The 19645-nt window shown below is 40.4% G+C and overlaps 1 protein-coding gene across 1 annotated transcript in view; it reads left to right on the top strand.

The window, feature by feature from the left end:
* MTR (5-methyltetrahydrofolate-homocysteine methyltransferase) overlaps positions 1 to 19645 on the top strand; it is a 54474-nt gene that overhangs the window by 6269 nt on the left and 28560 nt on the right. Inside the window, exons 3-12 of the mRNA XM_009644117.2 lie at positions 4081 to 4295; positions 6828 to 6917; positions 7733 to 7802; positions 8941 to 9033; positions 9132 to 9238; positions 10488 to 10547; positions 12847 to 12941; positions 17342 to 17442; positions 17792 to 17853; positions 18680 to 18747. Coding sequence (XP_009642412.2) covers positions 4081 to 4295; positions 6828 to 6917; positions 7733 to 7802; positions 8941 to 9033; positions 9132 to 9238; positions 10488 to 10547; positions 12847 to 12941; positions 17342 to 17442; positions 17792 to 17853; positions 18680 to 18747 — 961 coding nt within the window. The remainder of the gene's footprint in view (positions 1 to 4080; positions 4296 to 6827; positions 6918 to 7732; positions 7803 to 8940; positions 9034 to 9131; positions 9239 to 10487; positions 10548 to 12846; positions 12942 to 17341; positions 17443 to 17791; positions 17854 to 18679; positions 18748 to 19645) is intronic.

Genomic DNA, 19645 nt, shown 5'->3' with positions numbered 1-19645 from the left:
CCCGGGCTTGTGTCCCTCAGCTTGTTAAACAGGCCCGCAGTCCTCCTTGCTGCAGAGCTGCGTGTGGCACCAACTTTGTAATCAGATTTTGTGGTCTGAGGTTTTTCCGGGTTCCTCTGGTAAAAGTGGCGTTGATCCTTTCTCCCATCCCAGCTGAGGTCGAGGTATGGCTAGCAACTGTCTGCTGCTGTACAGCCGAATGGGTTTGGCTGAAATGGGAAACATGGGAGGGTGTTTAGCAGCAGCTTGAGAAGTGGTGGTAGTTGGAGAAAAGTTCTTAGATGAAAGCAGTCTGGTGGTGGTGCGAAGGACCTGTGTTCGGGAGCAGGCTGTCAGGAAGCTGAGCGAAGTGCTTCTCCCCAGCCTTTCAGTGGCAGGGTATACCACAGAGCGAGGCCGTGCTGGTCTGGAAGCTGTTTTGTTTCCCCATGGTTCCTGCCTGTAATGAATATCTAATAATCTGTTGTGAATGGCTTAATGTTGGGAGACGGGCAGTTATGGTTATGACACTGGAAGCTTTCTGAGCCTGGGATTATCATGTTTAGCTAGGGATGGTGGACACAACATGCCTCCTGTGTTGTTCTGGGACTTCAGTGGCTTTTGTGGTTGTTGTTTGCCTTTCAACCTAACCTTGTAAATGCATTGGCTACACAAGTGTCTGTCTGTCTATCATGAAAGACCTGAATGGTTCTTAAGACGAGTGCCGTCAGCAAGGTGCACAGAAGTACCCCAGGTGAGGTGGTAAGATCCCGTGTGCCTCTTTTTTGGATAGGCAGGGTAACAAATAACAGCAGTAGGGTGTTGCTGCCTGCTCTAGTAGAGGACCTGTCTGCTATGTGTTGTTGCAGTTCACAAAACTCTTAATGTTGTCAGAGGGCATCCAGTTGAAGAAGATTTAATTAATTAAACAGCAAGTAATGCTAAGGTTGTCATGAGATGTCTGTGGCAGGCTGATAGCAGGAGCATCCTTCCTAGCTGCTAGAAAGTTTGATTTCTGCGTGCTGTGCAATAATTTTTTGAATGATGGAGAAACTTATGCTTGGAGCTGGTGCGGGGCAATGCTGGTTTGCTGAATTAGGATGTGCAAATGTGGAGTGGCCTTGTTGCCTGTTAGGACAGGACCTGGTCAGCCTAGGAAATAGGAGGTACTGTAAGTGCCTATAGCTCCTTGTAGTTCTTCAATTTGTGTTCTTTTGCATTAACGTGACAAAAATACTATCATACTGTCACAGCAGGGTTGATCCTTTGTTAAAAGCTTTGGAAGCAATTTGTAATCCTTTATTCCTTTCCAAGTACTTGTATGCCAGACTATTTTATACTAAGAATAAATTTTTAATAGAATTGCATAAATAATAACACCTTTTGAGGATCATTGCAGGCATCAGAAAAATGTGGTTTTAAGCAAATTGCAAGCTTTGAAATCCCAATTCTTGTGGAGAACATGCATTTATCCCTTCAATTCTGCATATATGGTCTGTATGTAGATTGAGATAAGGAGATGAAAGAATATCATCTTGCCTTATTCCCTGAGCTGTTTGGTAGCTGCATAGTAAAATTGTTAGGTTACAGTTGGGCAAAGTTTGTAACTGTTAGTGGCAGAATGACTGTAGGGGTGAACAGCTGTACTAGGGGGACACCTTGTGTGCTATGCAAACTTATTTGGAAACATCTACAAGGGGTAAAAGTTGTAGCTGATTTCATTTTTCCTTTCCAGACTAGTAATTCCCTTGTCAAGTGATCTCAAGCCAGGGTGTTTACCTTGGGGAAGTGAAGTACGATATTAGGATTTTTTTATTCTGTGTTCCATATCCCTTTGGCTTTTAAGCCAGTGCTTTTGGGTCACTTTTGATCTGTTTTGATATGGTCTGCTAAACTAGTTCCAGCCCTAGAACACTCTGTGGTAATGTGCTTTGTATTTTAAGTTTCAGTAGAGTGTAAAATCAAGGTAATTGGTCCTGGGTCCTGTTACCACTGCTGGTTTGCTACTATTTCTGTTACACCTATAGAGGCAGTTTTTTCTCTAGAATGCTTCTAAATGGAAGAGGGAATCTGTTTCCCAAAGCTCACCAGTGATGAAAAGTAAGTTTTTAATGAACTTCTGGCTGAGCAGAGGTAGGAGCAGGGTTTGTAAACAAAAAAAGAAACAAAGGGGGGGGAAAAAAAAAAGCTGACCAGATTTTTTCCCTGCTTCAGATTTTTTCCCTGCTTCAGATTTTTTCCAAACATTTTTTCATTTGTTCTCTGACAACCTCTTGTGCCCTGCCTGTGCTGGAGAGGGGAATTATGTGAGCTGAATGCTGAATTGAGATGATGGTTCTTGTTTAGCAGAGCTGACTCCCAGCTTCCTCCCAGCTTTTCTCCCAAGAGCAGAGTTCAGCACTTTCTAGCATGCCTTTATGAATTGAACCTCTCTGATTTCTGTGGTCTTTTTGGACCTGTCTGCAGACTGTTTCCAACTTGAAAATTGTGTTGTCAGTGTGCCGGAGCACAGCTTCAAGTAGTGCAGGCTTCTAATGGAAGAAGAGTCAAGTATTATCCACAGCAAGGACAGGTAAACTGGGTTTTGGTGGGCTTGAGCTATGCCATCCATTTGTAAAACAGAGTCTGTGTACCTCTGGCACTGACAGCCACCTTCATGATTCCCACCATGTTTCCTGCAGCTTTTTGAGATGCTGCTGAAGAACTGCAGCTTTTGAAAGCTTCTTTAGAATAAGGCTCTCCGCAGAGCTGGGAGCAGAGATTAGGCAGAAATTTGTGCTCCTATGAGCAGAAAACCATACACTGAAATGGCATCTGTTCAGCAAGTCAAGCTGTAGAGAAAGCAAAACAGACTACATGAGGTGCAGGATTTAAAACCAAACAGATGACTGTAAATCTTTGTTTGCCTACCAGTGTGCATGAGAAGATAGTTGGGAGGTAGAAGTAGTTAAAAGGGACAGAAGCCTAGAGGAAGAAGGGATGGTTCTGGGAGGGCTCCGATGCCCAGCTCAGCTGCCTGGGCTGCAGTGCTCTCAGTATCAAGGAGTTGACTTAGAGGCTACATTAAAGCAAAAGCAAGCTCTAATGTGTGTGTCTCATGGGTTGTAGCTCTTGCAAAGCACGAGTTATGCTCTGTGGGAGTCTGCATTGCAGTCATACTTTCAGATACAATTTTTTGGGTCTTGCCTCTGAAAGCCTTCAGCTGAAGGACTGATCCTATTTTCATGAATAATTTGATTGTTTAACGTGAGTAGGTTTAAGCTCTTATGTAAGAACCTGCTGAGCCTGCCTGTATGGTGTTAAAAGGTTCAACTTTAAACGAGGGTGGCTTTCTTTTTTGTGTTTTAATCTCCCTTCAAATGCTTCATACTTGTTATAGAGCAAATTTTATTTGACTTCTCTTTTTGCTGAGACTACATCTGATTTAGAACTGTTTTTCCAGTGTGTTGGTATAAATGTAGCCTTGTAATACTTTACTTTTGGCCTTCTCTCCAGTATATTCTTTTTTAACATAACATAAATATTTGTCCTGGTTTTGGCTGGGATAGAGTTAATTTTCTTCCTAGTAGCTGGCATAGCGCTGTGTTTGGGATTTAGGATGTGAATAAAGTTGATAACACCCTGATCGGTAAGCTGTTGCTGAGCAGTGCTTATACCAGTCAAGGACTTTTTCAGCTTCCTCTGCTCTGCCAGGTGCACCAGAAGCTGGGAGGGGGCACTGCCAGGCCAGCTGACCCCAACTGGCCCAAGGGCTATTCCATACCATATGACATCATGCTCAGTATAGAAACTGGGGGGAGTTGGCCAGATGGCAGCAATCGCTGCTCAAGGACTGTCGGCATCGGCCGGCAGGTGGTGAGCAGTTGCATCACTTGTTTTTCCTGGGTTTTGTTTCTTTCTTTCTCTCATTTCCTTTTTATTACATCATTATTATTTTTGCATTATTAAACTGTTCTTATCTCAACCCACAAGTTTTCTTGGTTTTGCTCTTCAGATTCTCTCCCCCATCCCACCTGAGGGTGAGGGTGAGTTAGTGGCAGTGTGGTGCTTGGTTGCCAACTGGGGCTAAAACATGACAATATTGGATTTATATTCTTGCAGCAGATTCCCAGAAAAGCATGGAAGATGAAATTGAATCAGTTCTGCAGGAGCGGGTAATGGTTTTGGATGGAGGCATGGGTACCATGATCCAGCAACATGCCCTGTCAGAAGAGGATTTCAGAGGGCGTGAATTTAAAGATCATTCCAGGCCTTTGAAAGGCAATAATGACCTTCTCAGTTTAACTCAACCTGATATAATCTGTGACATACACAAGGTAGGTGGCTCTGATTTCTGCTTTCTTGAGAAGGAAGGAGAATTTGGCCTCTGTGGTCCCCTTTTCCTTGCCACAGGCTACTGGCTCTCGCGTGTCTTTTGGGGATAGGGAAGAAAGTGCTTGGTAACCATGTGAAAAAGAATGAACAGATTTGACTGTTCTGGTTGTGTGAGCACAGCATTTGTGTCTTGGTTCCTGATGTTACCCAGGCAGTGTTGTTTTTAAATCCCTTTTTGACTTATGCCCCTGATACATTTCCATTAATTGTAGATTCTGGTGTGTTTCATTTTTCTGTCCTTTTCTCCTCCTCAACCAGCACTTGAAATGCATCTAAGTAGGACACAACTGAAGTCTAGATGTGTGTTTCTATAACTGGGTATTAAAGAGCTGTTAAATGTGGCAGCCTGAAGCAGGCCCCTCCATAGTTGAAGCAGGCCTCTCCATAGTTAATGAGTATATGAGCTTCCTAATGAGTATATGTGCTTCCACATTCTCTGTTTTTCTCTAGAATATTGATGTGTGGCCCAGAGAATAAAACAGTCTAGGATTGATCATTAGGAATTTGCAAACAGATTTTATTATTTTCCTATGTTTAATTAGACTTTAATAAAACAACTCCCTAAGTCTTGTATTTTTTGAGTTGCAGGTATTTGTAGGTCTTAGTGTAATAATTGGAACGTTTGAATAGCATTGCAACTAGTTGATATTCAGGTGAAGCGTCACATCTGTTCTGTGTTTTTCCAATTATTTATTAAACAGATCTGTATTTCATTGATTAGAATAATAATTGGCTTACCTTTGGTAAACTCAGTATGTTATCTGTATTTTTATATTTACATTCTAACAGCCATTCTTTGGATTTTAAGAACAAGAAGTTGAAAAGAATCAGAGTCTTTGACCTATAAAAATTTCAGGAGGAAATATTTGTAGACTGAGCTCAGTCCCTAGACTGTCAACTGAGCTGTAGTGGTCGTGAACCTTGGAATTTATAATAGCTTGTGGCTTTAATTGGGTAGGCCGAATTTTGCAGGTTTAGCAGACCAATGGTGATGTGACTTGAGAATGAATGCTTTGAGTCAAACCAACAGTAGCCTGCTGTCATCCCTCCAATGGCCAGTTGTAGGTGCTTAAGGAAGAGTGTAAGAAAAGAACAAGTCCCCATGCCTACAGCAACTTTTGGTTCAGATGCTTTCTGAGCCATGGTTAGTGACTTCGTATTTTATACCTGCCAGTGATTATTTCTTCTGAGAATTGGACAGAACTTGAAATAGTAGATGAAAATATTTCTACAAAATAACTATAATCCCACTGTATGTATGGTTGTTGGGGTTTTTTTAATGGCTCAGTGAGTCAGATCTTACAGATATCAGTGACTTGAAAAGTAAATGCTAGCTGTACCTTGTCTGGCATAGTAAAATTCAGTAGTAAGAGAGGTGTTTTCAAGGGCAAAAATTATCTTCCTACTTTGAGCATATTATTTCCTTCTGTGGTGGTAGATAGTGAAGTTGAAGGGCTTTTGTGAAAATGACAGATCTGAACTAAGCTAGTACAAAGGTGTACGCATTTAACATCTTTCTTTAGATGATTTTCAGAAGCTTCATTACTTGGTTATTTTAGTATACACGTAAGAACTTATGTATTTTCATATAGCTATTTGTAGGTATTTCCATATGTATCCAGGAGGAGTTGAGAGAAAGCATGTTACGTTTGCAGCAAAACATGTTTTAAAGCAAATTTAAATCTTTTCTGCTGTTGTTTGGATCAAGACTTTGTTTGCCCTGTTGAACTTGCTTCTTACAGGAAAATCTGAGTGGTTTATGTTTAATGGCCACATCAGTATTTTTGACTTATTAGTACTTGAAATGTCTTAATTTCCTTGAATATGCAGAGATCACCTGATAAAAAAGAGGAATTAGGGAGGGAGGAGGGCAACTGATAGAGGTTATCAAAACATAGGTTAGAATATGCAAAAATATTTCAGTTTGCATTGATTTCCCTTTACTTCAGTAGGAATTAGACAACCAAACTGGAGTAGAGGGCTTAATTGTTTTGCGAATCTGGGCCATTAGTTAAACTTTAAATGCGATCTGCACAAAACATAATTCTCCTAAGCTCATATTCTGTCCCAGTATGTCCTTGTGCTGTACAGCTCCCTTCAGAATGTGTAAATTTTAACCAGTGCCTCTTCTGAGTCTGCCCATAGCAGCCCTAACTTGCTGATGGCAATTGGACTACATCCCACCATGTTCCTGTGCAAAAATCTAGGATGTGCTCCAGGTACTGGACTCAGTGGTGGAGGTGACTATAAATGTCACCTGTTAATAGAAAGTGTGGCTGATGAACTCTGAACATTGGTTACATGGAACACTCTTGCTTTTGCCCTGTCTCTTTTGAGTAAGGCCCTCAGAGTTTGATCTGTGCTGAATTAGGAGATGATTTATCAACGGATTGAGGCAAAATAGTTGTGTTGCTTTCATTCCAGATCTCAGTTCTGGAGGTCTCGGAGGTTTTTTTTTCCTTCATGTCTTGCAGGAGTACTTGCTGTCAGGTGCTGACATCATTGAAACGAACACTTTTAGCAGTACTCGAGTTGCACAAGCTGACTATGGCCTTGAGCATTTGGTAAGACTGCTAAACTATTTACACATTAAAATGTTAATCAAGATTTTTGCCTTAGCAGCCAACCTTAGCTCAGTCCCAGAGTCCATTGGTACCGTATTTATTGACCAGCATGCTGTCTCTAGAGCTGTGTGATGGCATTGTAGCTTATTTCCACTGCTGTAGACAATTGTACTTGCTCTGTGTGACGTAGTGTGTCTCTTGTTGACAAAGGCACAGGCAATAATGTATTTGTCCTAGATTTTGTTTGAGCATTCCCAGAATGCCTCAGTTCTATGAACAGGGATGTTTTGCTTCAGTCCTTCCAACTCACCAAATGCCACAATGGAACTGCTTTTTTCCTACATGTTATTTGTGTGTTGTTTGTGCTGATGTATGTAGAAGACCTTTCAAGCTTGCATTTGTCATACGTCTTCTGTGTTATGTGTTGTTTTGAGAATTTGAGAAATATGTGAAAGAAAATACTTGGAAATATGCTACTTGAATAAAAAGTGAATTTAAAAGTAGGTTAATTTTGTCCTCTAAGTCCTGTTCTTCAGAAGCTTCTGTTGATTCAGTACAATTTAATTAGTACCTTACAAAATGAAATTTTATGATTGCCAGCTGTAGGCTGGGGCATATGTGGCATGAGACCTGCCATGTAACTGTTGCTGAGATGTGTAGAGCTTCTCCTTTTGAAGTTTTGTAGTAGTGCTTATATGTACTTAGGGAGCCTTCAGAGTGTACTGTGAGCTACTGGATGGAAGTATGTTTCTCTGAGGATGAGTTATGCTGTGTTGAACTAAAGGTTACTTGAAATTTTTCTGTAATTGTTCTAGGCATATCAGTTAAACAGAGTCTCTGCACAGGTGGCCAGAAAAGCGGCAGATGATGTAACTGCTCAGACAGGTAAGCAATATTTATTTAAATTTCTTCCTCATTTGTGGTTTTGACTGTCTTGCTACAGTCTTTGAAATGTTGCTAACTAGAAGATAGCTTGATGGTTTACATCATAGGGACATAACTTGCAGACATGCACACCCTTCATTTTAGGTGCAGTAGCAATTTCACATTTCTATTCATATCACAGTAATTTCAGCATGTTTGCAGGATCCGGTCCTCAGTGTGTGCTTCAGGATGGGTGTCCTGTGCCTGCCTGTTTTAGACTGCAGGCAAAACATATCTTCCAGATGTATGCTAGAGAAAACAAATTCAGCAGGGGCTGTTATAAATTACTTAGGTTTGTACAGCAGAAGTCTTTGTACTGCAGAATTAGGATAGCTGATTGTAGGTAAATGTGGATTACCGGTTGCTCCTAGTGTGAGTCTCCTGGTTTGACTTTACTGAGCAACTACTGGAATGTGCTTAGTATGTGACCATCATCTGTAAATGGGCAGTCTTTTCCCTTCATGGCTTCATGTTAAGAGAGTTATAGCTCATTTCTGCTGCTGTAGACAATGCTGTCTTTCAAAGACAAGTAATTTCCTTTTGTATTCTGGCATCAAACTTCGAGGTAACAGTGGTGCTGCTGTCCAAATAACCCCCTACTGATGTGATTCATAGTATGCAATAAAAATGTAAGATTTGAAATATACTTTAAAGTTAGGTGGGGGTTTTTTATGAACATGTGCTGGAATATTCAAATCAGGTTATCTAGTAAAAAATGCCAGGACAGTTCTATGCTGTGTGTTTAAAGTAATTGAGTGAAGCTTCCTGTGTCAGAGACAAATGATATGTAGAAGAAAAATTAATTGAGCCAATTGCCTTTTTGATAGATGTTCATCTGTCTCGTGTGTATACACTGAGCATCTTGTTGGATAGGATTAAAACAAAAAAGTCAGCTGTATAATCTTGTGCTGTTAAACTCTTGATTTGAGGCAGGAGTTTCCTGTTTTATAGTTCTTCATCCCTGAATGACATGTGTGTCTCGGTGTCCTTGTAGGTTTTTTACATTGACATGGCTGTCATTGTGAAACCAGAGGTAAATTGTTTTGTGGTGGGTTTTGGTTTGGGTTTGGTTTTTTTTTTTGTCTGTGTCTTGGTTTAGGAATTAGGAGATATGTTGCTGGAGCCATGGGCCCAACAAACAGGACACTCTCTGTGTCACCATCTGTGGAGAGACCAGATTACAGGAACATAAGTAAGTATTTATAATCATCAAGTTATTTTACTTAGACTTTACTTCTAGTCTTGAAAGAGATACCTCTAGATGAAATTAACATAATTTCCATTTTACAGCTTTTGATGAACTGGTTGAAGCCTATAAGGAGCAAGCCAAAGGACTTTTGGATGGAGGAGTTGATATCTTGTTAGTGGAAACAATATTTGATACAGCCAATGCCAAGGTGAGACTCCTGGGAAAAAAAAAAACACTCAGTAATACAAGTATTCGGTGTACTGCCTAAGGAAGTTCAATATGGTGCTTGTAAGATCTGTCAGCTACTGCTTACTAAATACATTAAAAGACACTTCGGTTGATAGCAAACACATAGAGTGTAAGGAGATGGGTTTTAGTGAAAAAATAGACTTTTTTCCTTTGCCTTTTAGTATGTGCCGATAGTTTCTTTCTGTCTGTCTGTGCCAGATGTCCTTTTATTCCCAGAAGCTCTGCTGTATTGCAAAACATCTCCAAATGCATCTGATGTTTGTATTTTTCAGTGTGTGTCTGTCCAAAGGATGCTTGGGATGCACACTGCAGAGGGAATGTCCAGTGTATCTGATGGCAGGTGTGGGAAGGCTTGTGAGACAGTCCTGTTAAAGTGTGGGGTTTTTGGGAACGCTGACGCTCTGCCATCAGCTTTAAAAAAGAAAAACATGGAGTAGAGGATTAGAAGGCTAAAAAGGAGGAATAAAATGTTGAAATATGTCACAATTCACGTGATTTTGACATCTTCTATATCTAATAACTGCTCAGTGCAGGTGGTGGAGTTGTTAGGGTGCTTAAAACTGTCTTGCAATTTTATGTGGAAAAGTCTGGCTGGATACGCACACAGCATTTCTTTATGCTTTTGCCATAGGCTGGTTAAAGTGTGCAGTGCCATGACTTGTCCTTTTGAAGATAAGGAGGTTTGGTTCAGTCATCATGGAACTTTCACTAGGATCCTACAGGCTTAACATTGTGCTGAGCTCATGTTCACACGCAACCTTCATACCTTAAGGAGGCAGGATATTTTCAGGACCTTCCAAGGGGTCACTGCAGTCCTTAATGTTAAAATTTGTGGGTTTTAGCATCCTTTGCGAACTGCATGTCTAAACAGATTAAAACTGAAAATACTACATACAGCCGTGTTTGGGCTGGGGGTTGTGCTGCAGACATGCCAATGTGATTTGGGCTTCAGAATAGTCTTAATCTTACTTGGTTACCCTATGGTACTTCCTTTCTACTTGTTTTTTAAATGTTTTGGAACACATGGAAGATGTTAGGGATAAGGGTAAAGTCTCTTGTGTGTAGTAAGTTCTTGCAGACAATAAGAGGTAGCAAGTTACATAAGCAGCCATTAAAAAATAAAAAAAAAAAAAAAAAAAAAAAGCAAACCCAACAAACTGAAGAACTCTTGAAATGTCCATAATATTTTGCAACTTATTCTTCTATAGGCAGCAATTTTTGCACTCCAGACATTGTTTGAGGAAGAGTATGCTCCCCGACCCTTATTTGTAAGTAGATATTATTTAATATTTTACATATGCTTAAGCTTGATTTGTGAACTAGCTGAGATGGCAGTTAATTAAAGTGTTTTGAAGTAAAGGAAATAAGTGTCTTGGAAATGTACTTTTTTCACATGATTGTTAAAGGAAAAACTAGTTATGTGAAGAGCTTTATGAGAACAGCCATGGGTAGCTCTGCCCAGTTTAAGCTGAAGACTAAAGAGTGACTTCATTCCAGTGTGTATTCATTCTGTATATTTCCACAGGAAAAGATCTGATCATGATTTTTTTTTCAGTCTTGCTGTCATAAGGGTAATAAAAACCAGTGCTTCAAGGATGAAATTAAGCAAATTCTGCCATATTTTCAAGTAGAATATGAGTGGCCAGCTGAAGTCAGAAAAGGTCTGTCTAACTCCATATTCTTTCTCTGACATGTCTTTTTCTGACAGCGGGCAGTCATGAATGCAGAGGAACGAATATAGGAAAAGAATAAGTTCAGATGTATTCTTCTGGTTTTCTGCAGTTTGCAGCCCAGACTTTCTGTTCTGCAGTTCATATCTGTTCGTACCCTTTTGTGGAATGTGTTTACTCCTTCCTTGAACCTATGTTAAAACCTGTGTGGGACCTAGGCATCCACAAAATAATCTGTCAGTAACTTTTGCAGCTTATGAATGCACTGGTTTGAAAGTTTGCTTAGTTTTGGACATTTCACCTGATAACTTATTTTGTATCTTGCCATCTGTCTCTTAAAAGTGACAGTGAGCAGCTGTTCCATGTTCTCTTTGCTGCACAGTCATGGCATTTATAGTTCTCTGTGAGAGCCTCCTTTAGTCATCTTTTTCCATCCTGAAGAGTCCTTGTCTATTTACCTGCTCTATACCATTCACTCATTATTCTTGCCATCTTTTTGTTTTCCATTTTTTGCCAGTCAGAGGGGAATTAGAATATCACACAGCAAAGTGCAGACATCAGGGATTTGTATGATAGCCTAGTGATGTTCTCTGCCTTGTTCATTTCTTTCTTTGTAGTTCCTGGTATTTACTGCTAATGAACTTTGAAACTGCATTCATAAAACTTTCTTTTGTTACTCAGATTAATTTATCAAGCAGTAAAGACTAGTTTGGAGGTGTCGTTATGTAGAATTTTTCCTGTGTTCACAGCTTTGTACTTTATCAGCAATGAGTTTCCACTTTTTTTATCAATCAAGTCAGTTAGGATTGAGAGTTCTCTGATTACATCGAGTTGACTTTTTGTCTTTGTTGTCCTGAACACAGTGGTCAGTGAGCTTGATTGCCTCATTCTCTGCTCCCTTTCCAGTTCAGTTATGTTGAGAAGTACAACCCTTAGCACAGCGCTCTCTAGGATTCCTCTTGTCAGCTCCAGTAGCATCAATATTAAAGCATGTTTTGGAGTAAATAATGGATTTACCTTTGCATGGAGTCTTTTAAACTTATTCAATCTTTTGGGAAAAAGATTTGTAGGCTTGGGAAGGCTTTCCTGGCTCATTCAAACATCTCTTGAATTCTCAACTTTGTAGTTGTTAGGTGGGGTCAAGGCATTATTTATTACTTGCCTATCTCTCTCTGTATAGCACTTAAGAGGTATGATTATACAGGTTAAGACTTCTATCTCCACTATGAAGTTACAACATTTGATGTTCCTTTATGGCAAAAGGAGTAACTTGTTTTTAATGCCGGCCCTCCTCTGCTTCCACTGCCCCACCAACCACCACCAAACAACCTAATAGCAGTACTGAGACCTGAAATAACATAAAGGGGGAGGTAGGGAGGATGAGGAGGATAGGAGAGGCGCTGTGACTCCTGATAGCTGCCTAAACAGGTAACCACTGTAACAACAACAGATTGGTTCAGAGGCCATCATCAGAATAATACTGTGGTACTAACGCTACCATGCTGCTGAATGGTTCATGGTCACTTACTTTTTTTTTTTTTTTTTTTTCCCCCCCCCCCCCCCCCGGGGGGGGGGGGGCACAGGTACCCGAACGCTACCATGCTTCTGGAGGGTGTTTTGGTCATTTTTTTTTTTTTTTTTTTTTTTTTTCCCCCCCCCTCCCCCTGAGGTGGGGGGAGAGACAGATCACTGGTCGAAGATTTACCTTTCCCCTAACTAAAATATTTAAATGTTTATAGGGAGGAAAGAGTTTAATTTTTCTTTTTGCGTTGTGCCTCATCACTTTGAGTGGAGGATAGGTCCCTCTGCTCTGACTTTTAGCAGTTCAGCTATTTAAATTTTTGGTTTTATTGTTAATGTAATTCTTATTCTTTCTCTGTGTTCAACTGATATTTAGGTTTCTGGAACCATTGTGGATAAAAGTGGGCGTACCCTCTCAGGCCAGACAGGAGAGGCATTTGTCATTAGTGTTTCCCACAGTAAGCCACTTTGGTAAGGAAATGTATCTTGCTCTTAGTAAGTTATCTGTAGATTGTGATTCTTTTCTATTTTAACCCCTTGCTTGCAGCTAAATGGAAGCTATACTAATTGTGATCATATTTAATCACATGTATTGCTAACATGTTCTGCTATTGTTCCCTCAGCAGAAATTACATTTCCAAAGAACACTGAGTTTTTAAAACATTGCTCTAAATAATCTGGGATTTTGTGTTTGCAACAGCCACTGAAATCACAATTAGGTCAAAGCATTAAAAAAAAAAAATTCTGAAACTGTAGTTTGCCATCTCCTACTGCCTCAGGTTGTGCAAGGAACTTAATTCCTGATATGGGCAGGGCTTACATATATTTCTTAGGGGAAAGTGGTGCCAGCTCAGAATGTTTCAGGATGGATGGCTTGAAAGAGCAAATCGTAAGATTTCATTCCAGTGTTCTATTTACTGAACTCTTAGAAAAATTAATATATACCCTAGGTGGTTTTTCTCAAGGAGAAAAAAAAGAGAGTGATCCTTATGCCTCTGTTTACTTGCATTCTTTTCTGCTCAGGCAGAAAAGTTGAAATAAGTATGAGGTTAGGGTCTGCGAAAGTGCATAATATACCAGATCTTGGTCATTGTGCAAGGTTTTGTGTGCTAATTTGAATACCATTTCTCTCTTCTTCTCTGTTTCTATGCCCTATTCTGCCTCTTCCTTGCCTCCTCTTCCCTCTTTACCATTTCTTCTCTCAGCTTGGTTCTTCACGCAAAAACTTACACTGGAAATAGGTTGGTTTTTTACTAGAATATTCTAGCTTAAAACATTTAATTTACTGTTAGCAGTGCATGCCATGCACACTGTGATGAGCCATTGTTTGTTTTTACAACAAAATTCCATCTAAAACGCACAATCTGTCATCTCAGTGATACAAAAGCAGAAGACTGCATTCACAGCTTTCCTGACTGCCCTTGAGGCTCCACTTTCCCAGACCAGACGGTGCTCCAGAAGTAACATATGGAGCCTCTTGGAACAGGGTGGTATTTGACTCCTCTCAGCTTTGGAGCCTAGTCATCCATATTTGGAATGAGTCTGTCTCAGATAATCTTGCTCATAACTTTCTTGCCTCTGAAGAGCAGAGAAGGGCACTGGAGCAGAAATCGAGAGTTTATTAAACCATATTTCATAAAAGCTATCTTATGGGTCTGAATGCTTAGGGCCTGTTTCCCGTTTATGTGAAGGCTACTATACAGCACTGTGGCAGAAGGGTTTTAGTTGTGGGAGCAGATTGCATTTACTGTTGTTTCTGTTGCCAGATTGGTATAGAGTGGCTTTAGGGTTGTGAAAAAGCTGATTAGAAGTAGTATCCTAGGGATCATGTTTTACATGTTCACGTTTCCATTTGGGTTCTGTATGTCCCATTTAGGGTGATGGGCCGTCCTTAAGTCAGTTTGGTTTGGAGCCTTCCTGAAAAGTGTGCGCTTTGTGTCCAGTTGATACAGATAGTGGCTGAGACACACATGAACTGTGCTTAGTAAGTGCTAAAAGATGTGTGGCAAGCTGCTTGCTATGAAAGATGCTCAGATGTGGCATGAGTGCTATTTCAGCTCCTGTGATTGAGTTTCTACTGTGGTAGTGTTAAGAAGACATATGCTGAGTTTAGGGCCCTCATGTGGTGTTTCTTCTGGTCCCAAGGGCACTCTGCAACTTTAGCTTTCTCTGGACCTGATGTGTGACTACTGTGAAGAAATGAGCAAGGGAAGGAGGTGATGTTTAGATGAGGGTGTGATGGTCATTGCACTAGGGTTGCAATGAGAGCATACCAGCAACCTGGTTCAAGGCTGTTGGCTTTTAAGGCATGGTTAACAGTTTGCTTTTATCAAATGTTTGCTTTCATGGTGCTGTTGAGTGCTGTGGAAAGATGATACTGGCTGTGGAAGCTACTTTTTGTTTCAGAATTAATGTGTATGTCTGTGCTTAGTTTGACTTCGCAGTTTTGAAACAGGTGACACTTGGATGGTGTCGTGCTCATAGATATATTTTACAGAATCGCAAGGGTTGGAAGGGACCTCGGGAGATCATCTAGTCCAAGCCCCCTGCTAAAGCAGGTTCGCCTAGAGCATGTTACACAGGACTTCATCCAGGCGGGCTTTGAATATCTCCAGAGAACGAGAGTCCACAACCCCTCTGGGCAGCCTGTTCCAGTGCTCTGTCACCCTCAGAGTAAAGAAGTTTTTCCTCATATTCAACTGAAACCTCCTATGTTTGAGTTTGTACCCGTTGCCCCTTGTCCTGTTGCTGAGCACCACTGCAAAGAGTCTGGCTCTGTCCTTGTGACATCCATCCTTAAGATATTTGTATGTGTATTGATGAGGTCCCCTCTCAGTCTTCTCTTCTCCAGGCTGAACAAGCCCAACTCTCTCAGCCTTTCCTCATAGGGGAGGTGCTCCAGTCCCTTTATCATCCTGGTTGCTCTCCTCTGGACTCTTTCTAGGAGTTCCTCATCTTTCTTGAACTGGGGAGACCAGAACTGGACACAACAATTTGTCAGCAACCTCTGTAGTGGGTAATCATTCAGGCAGTCTGGAGGGCCAGTACCCATTAAGTCAAGTGAGAACATCAAGAAGTGCTTGTTTGCCGAGTATGCTGGCTGCTTTTACAGTATCTCTCTGGTAAGATGATGTAAAGAGAGTGACAGGTGAGTTTCTACTCAGAACCAGAGACAGATGAGTATTAAATGTGGAAGGGAGAGATGAAGCTGCCTGATAAAGGAGAGCTTAAAAAGAGGGGGTGAGGAGTGTGAGCTGGAAGCATGTAAATTGAATGACAGTAGTAAATAGCTTTCATTCATCTGCATTTGATAAGGACAGTTTTGTTAACAACTCTTACCTTGCTTTGCTTCAAAAATCCTAAGGAATAAGCTCCCACTTTGAAATAAATTCCAGAACCTCATTGCCATACTTGTGCATTCATATCCAGGGGATCTGTATGAAGGATTTAAATGTGTATAAACACTGACTAGGGAAATAAGAATAAAAGGGTTCTTTTAAATAGAATGGTCCACGTGAGATCCATTAGAAAAGGCACTTTGAAGGTAGAGCTGACTGTTTGAAAAAACGAACATATAGCCCCTTCCCCCCCCAAAAAAAAAGGGGGGGGGGGGAACCAAAAAACAACCAAAACCCCAAAACCACAAAAAACCAAACCTAAGCTATTGGAAGAAGGGGTTTTTGTATTGCCTGGTCTGGATATATGACTGTGTGATGTTCAAGGACTGGTTTTGGATGTTGCTGTGAGCCCCTTGGATCTCAAGGATTTGTGATTCTGTCCATCAAGTGAATTGGGCTGCAAGCATTTACTGCTACTACCTGTGCAGCTACCAAGCCCCTGCCTACTCCTTGGAAACAGGAGAAAAGTCAAAAACCATTTTGTGCTTCCAGTCACTTTATTAACTTAGCTACCTTTGACGCTGCCTCTGTGGCTCAGTTATTTGGGACATGTGGCTGTTACCCATTCCTGTTCCAGTGGGCTAGCTTGCATCCTCTCAGAGACAGTTATTCCAGGAAGGCTTTTTTTACATCTTCGTCTTAGAGCAGCACTGTGAGCACCTTTCGAGTTTTGCAGTGCTCATAAGGTGTTTTCTAGAATGGTGCAGAGAGATCAGGAAACATATGTAAAAGATCTCTTGTATACTTTCTGAAAGAGAAATTTCCATTTTTTATATCAATGTAGACATTTTGAGTGCAAGTTACATTTATGTATGTGTCACTGAATGAAAGAAAACATGTTTGTACCTCATACACTGGTAGAATTGTCTGAGAAGCTTATTCATGCAAAAAACACTTCTGCTGTAGTGGTGTCTTCATTACTAAGACGTAGCAAATTCAGTTGCCCAAGCTTAGTGCTGCCATGGAGGCATCTTGGGGCAGGCACTTGGTTTCTTCCAAGGCTGTTATAACTGATGTGTATAATTTTAAAATAAAATGATGATTTAGCAGCTTGAAGCAGGTCTTACTCTTTTTAACCTCTTTCATACTATTTCCTGTAGCACAAGGCTCCTTTCCAGTCTGTCATTCTCATTCCACTTGTTCTCTCTCACCTAGACAATACAGAGCCATTGTGTTGCTGCAGTTGCTGTCGAAATGCTGCCACTTTCCTCCTGGATTTTGAAATGAAATCTTGATTTACTGTTCCGAGTTCAATTCAGTGCAGTCCCCCTCCCCCTTGCACTTTGCTTCCATCTGAAGGTTCTCCTTTTGCACAGTCTTGCTGTATTGATGATGATGATTAAAGAAATTGGAGATCAGGTTGGTTTTGTTGTAGATTATTGTGGGAGTTAGCTGTTGCCAACACTAACATTTGTGGTTTGTGTGTAAAAGGTGTTTTTACTTCAAAATAATTTTTGAAAATTTATTTTCCAGTATCGGCTTAAATTGTGCTTTAGGGGCAGTTGAAATGCGACCATTCATTGAAACAATTGGAAAATGTACAACAGCCTACATCATCTGTTACCCCAATGCAGGTGTGTTGGTGCACATGTTCCTGTGCTTACAGGGAGACAAAATGTAACTAAACCATTCCATCTCATTAGCAATAATAGAGTTGAATTAGTTTGAAAAGATTGGGTTTTTTACTATTAAAAAGAGATTAAGAATATTTTAAAATGCTGGAAGTAACTGTTAGTTCTGTGACAGTGAATCCAGAGTGCTCTCTTGCATGATTAATGATCTATTGAGTAACGATTGCAAGGGTGATGAAGCATTTTAGTCCTCATACAAGTGTAGCTACTTTAATTATGTCTTTTTATGAAATTTAATTCTGTTCTTGTGGGCTTCAGACAAGTTGTAACACTAGAAAAATTATGTTTCAAGGTCTTCCCAATGCTTTTGGTGGTTATGATGAAACCCCAGAAGTGACTGCCAATCATATAAAGGTATGAAATATTTCTCATGAATGTGTCAGATCTGACATACTAGTAGACAAGAATTCTTTGCTTGTATTTTATGTGTCTTTGTTACAGTACTGTGGTGTGGGTTTTTTCCTCAGATGGCTTCATATGTCATTTGGATTGTTTATAGACAATTCATTGTTTATAGGCATTGTCCTGAAGTGCTTTTGAGATACAAGATTAGGAAAAACTACTTGGAGAACTCTGAAAACCTTATTTACTTTAATGTCCTACACTAAGTAGCTTTCCTGCAGCTTGATCTGTGGATGTTACTTATTTGCACTCCTGTGTTCTTACTTTTACATTTGGGAAGAGTTGAAAAAGCTGAGTGTTTTTTACAGAGTTGTGTGTATAGAAACCGCTGATGATGGTGGTGTTGCAGTGCAGGGTATCCTTCCATGTGCCACTTGATCTGTGCAAGACACACCTGTGTGGCTGGAGCTGCAGTGTGTCAGCAAGAACACAGTGTCTGCTGCATGTTAATTCCCTTCTATAATACAGTATGACTAGTCTTTGATACACATCCAAGTTTTCATGTGGGGCTTCAGTATAAAATAGGCCAGTTTCAAATGTAGTTTCCTAAAATTAGGTGTTGAAATTGCTGGTTAGCCTTGGGAATCCACATCTCAAAACAAATCCTAAGCAAAAGAGACAGTATTGCTATTTTTTAATTTAATTTTTTTCTTGTGATCCCTTTGAATTGCTTAACATATGGAGAAAAAACATATAAATATATATCTAAATATATATGTGTATATATAAGATACCTTTATTAACTTGAAACAGAATTCTCTTTCCTTCCCTTTTACAGAATTTTGCTTTGGATGGTTTGGTCAACATAGTTGGAGGTTGCTGTGGTACTACACCAGCACATATAAGGTATATCATGAGCTACAGCTTTAGGTGCACTGGGAAGTAAATTAAGTGCTACTTCTGTGGAACAATATTCCATGGCCTGTCTTGGAGTTTCCTGAAAAGATGGATTGCTTGAATGCCAATAGCAGCAATATATGAATAGAAATAACCTGGCTTTCATGTGTATTGCAAAGAATGAGTAGAGGCATGGTTCAAACAAAGATTACACCTCTGCTGTTGTGTCATCTAAAATTGTTTCAGAATTACTCCTCCCTCTTTACTGTTGGACAGAAAGGCTTCCCTCCCACATCTGCTCCCTTAAGCTGTACATTCTTTCTCTTTTTGTCCCTTTTAGCCAGAAGGTGAAACTTAACTTTCTTTTGGTGGTAGGAGAAAGGAGAGAGTGTGTGGGTGTGCGTGTGAAATGGCTGAACAGGAGATCTGGGAACATTGTACAGCTGGTGCTAGTCCTGGCCAGTCAGAAGGAGTGTTTCATATCTTTCTCACTGGAAGTAGGTCAGTGGGAAAATCTCCCTTTTTCCCTGGGCTTGAAAGATAAGGGGCCCTTGTGATTCATTTTTTCCCTGTTACAAACTGGGGAGAGGTGGCTCTGTGAATGTACAGAGGACACCATGTGTCACTCCTAACTGGAGCAAAGAGAAAGTGCATGTGAACACTATGAGTCATTCTGGCATCTGAGAAATGTGTCTCAGCACAGAACAATGTTTGTCCCTTGGTTTTGGGTTGGATTTTTGCTGCCATTGGCAATTGCTCAGCTCAGCAAATGATGAATATAGTAAGAAGTAAGTAAGTGTTTGAGGCCTGGTTCTGATATCCATCAAGTATCCCATTGGCATAGTAGCTCACATTCTGTATTTGATACATCTTTAGCTTTGTACTTTCCCTGCAAATAGCTACGGTA

This window comes from Egretta garzetta, unplaced genomic scaffold, assembly GCF_000687185.1.
Source record: "Egretta garzetta isolate BGI_Z169 unplaced genomic scaffold, ASM68718v1 scaffold118, whole genome shotgun sequence".
Lineage (NCBI taxonomy): Eukaryota > Metazoa > Chordata > Aves > Pelecaniformes > Ardeidae > Egretta > Egretta garzetta.
The sequence above is the reverse complement of the archived record's forward strand: the minus strand, read 5'-3'. Positions and strand labels throughout refer to the sequence as shown.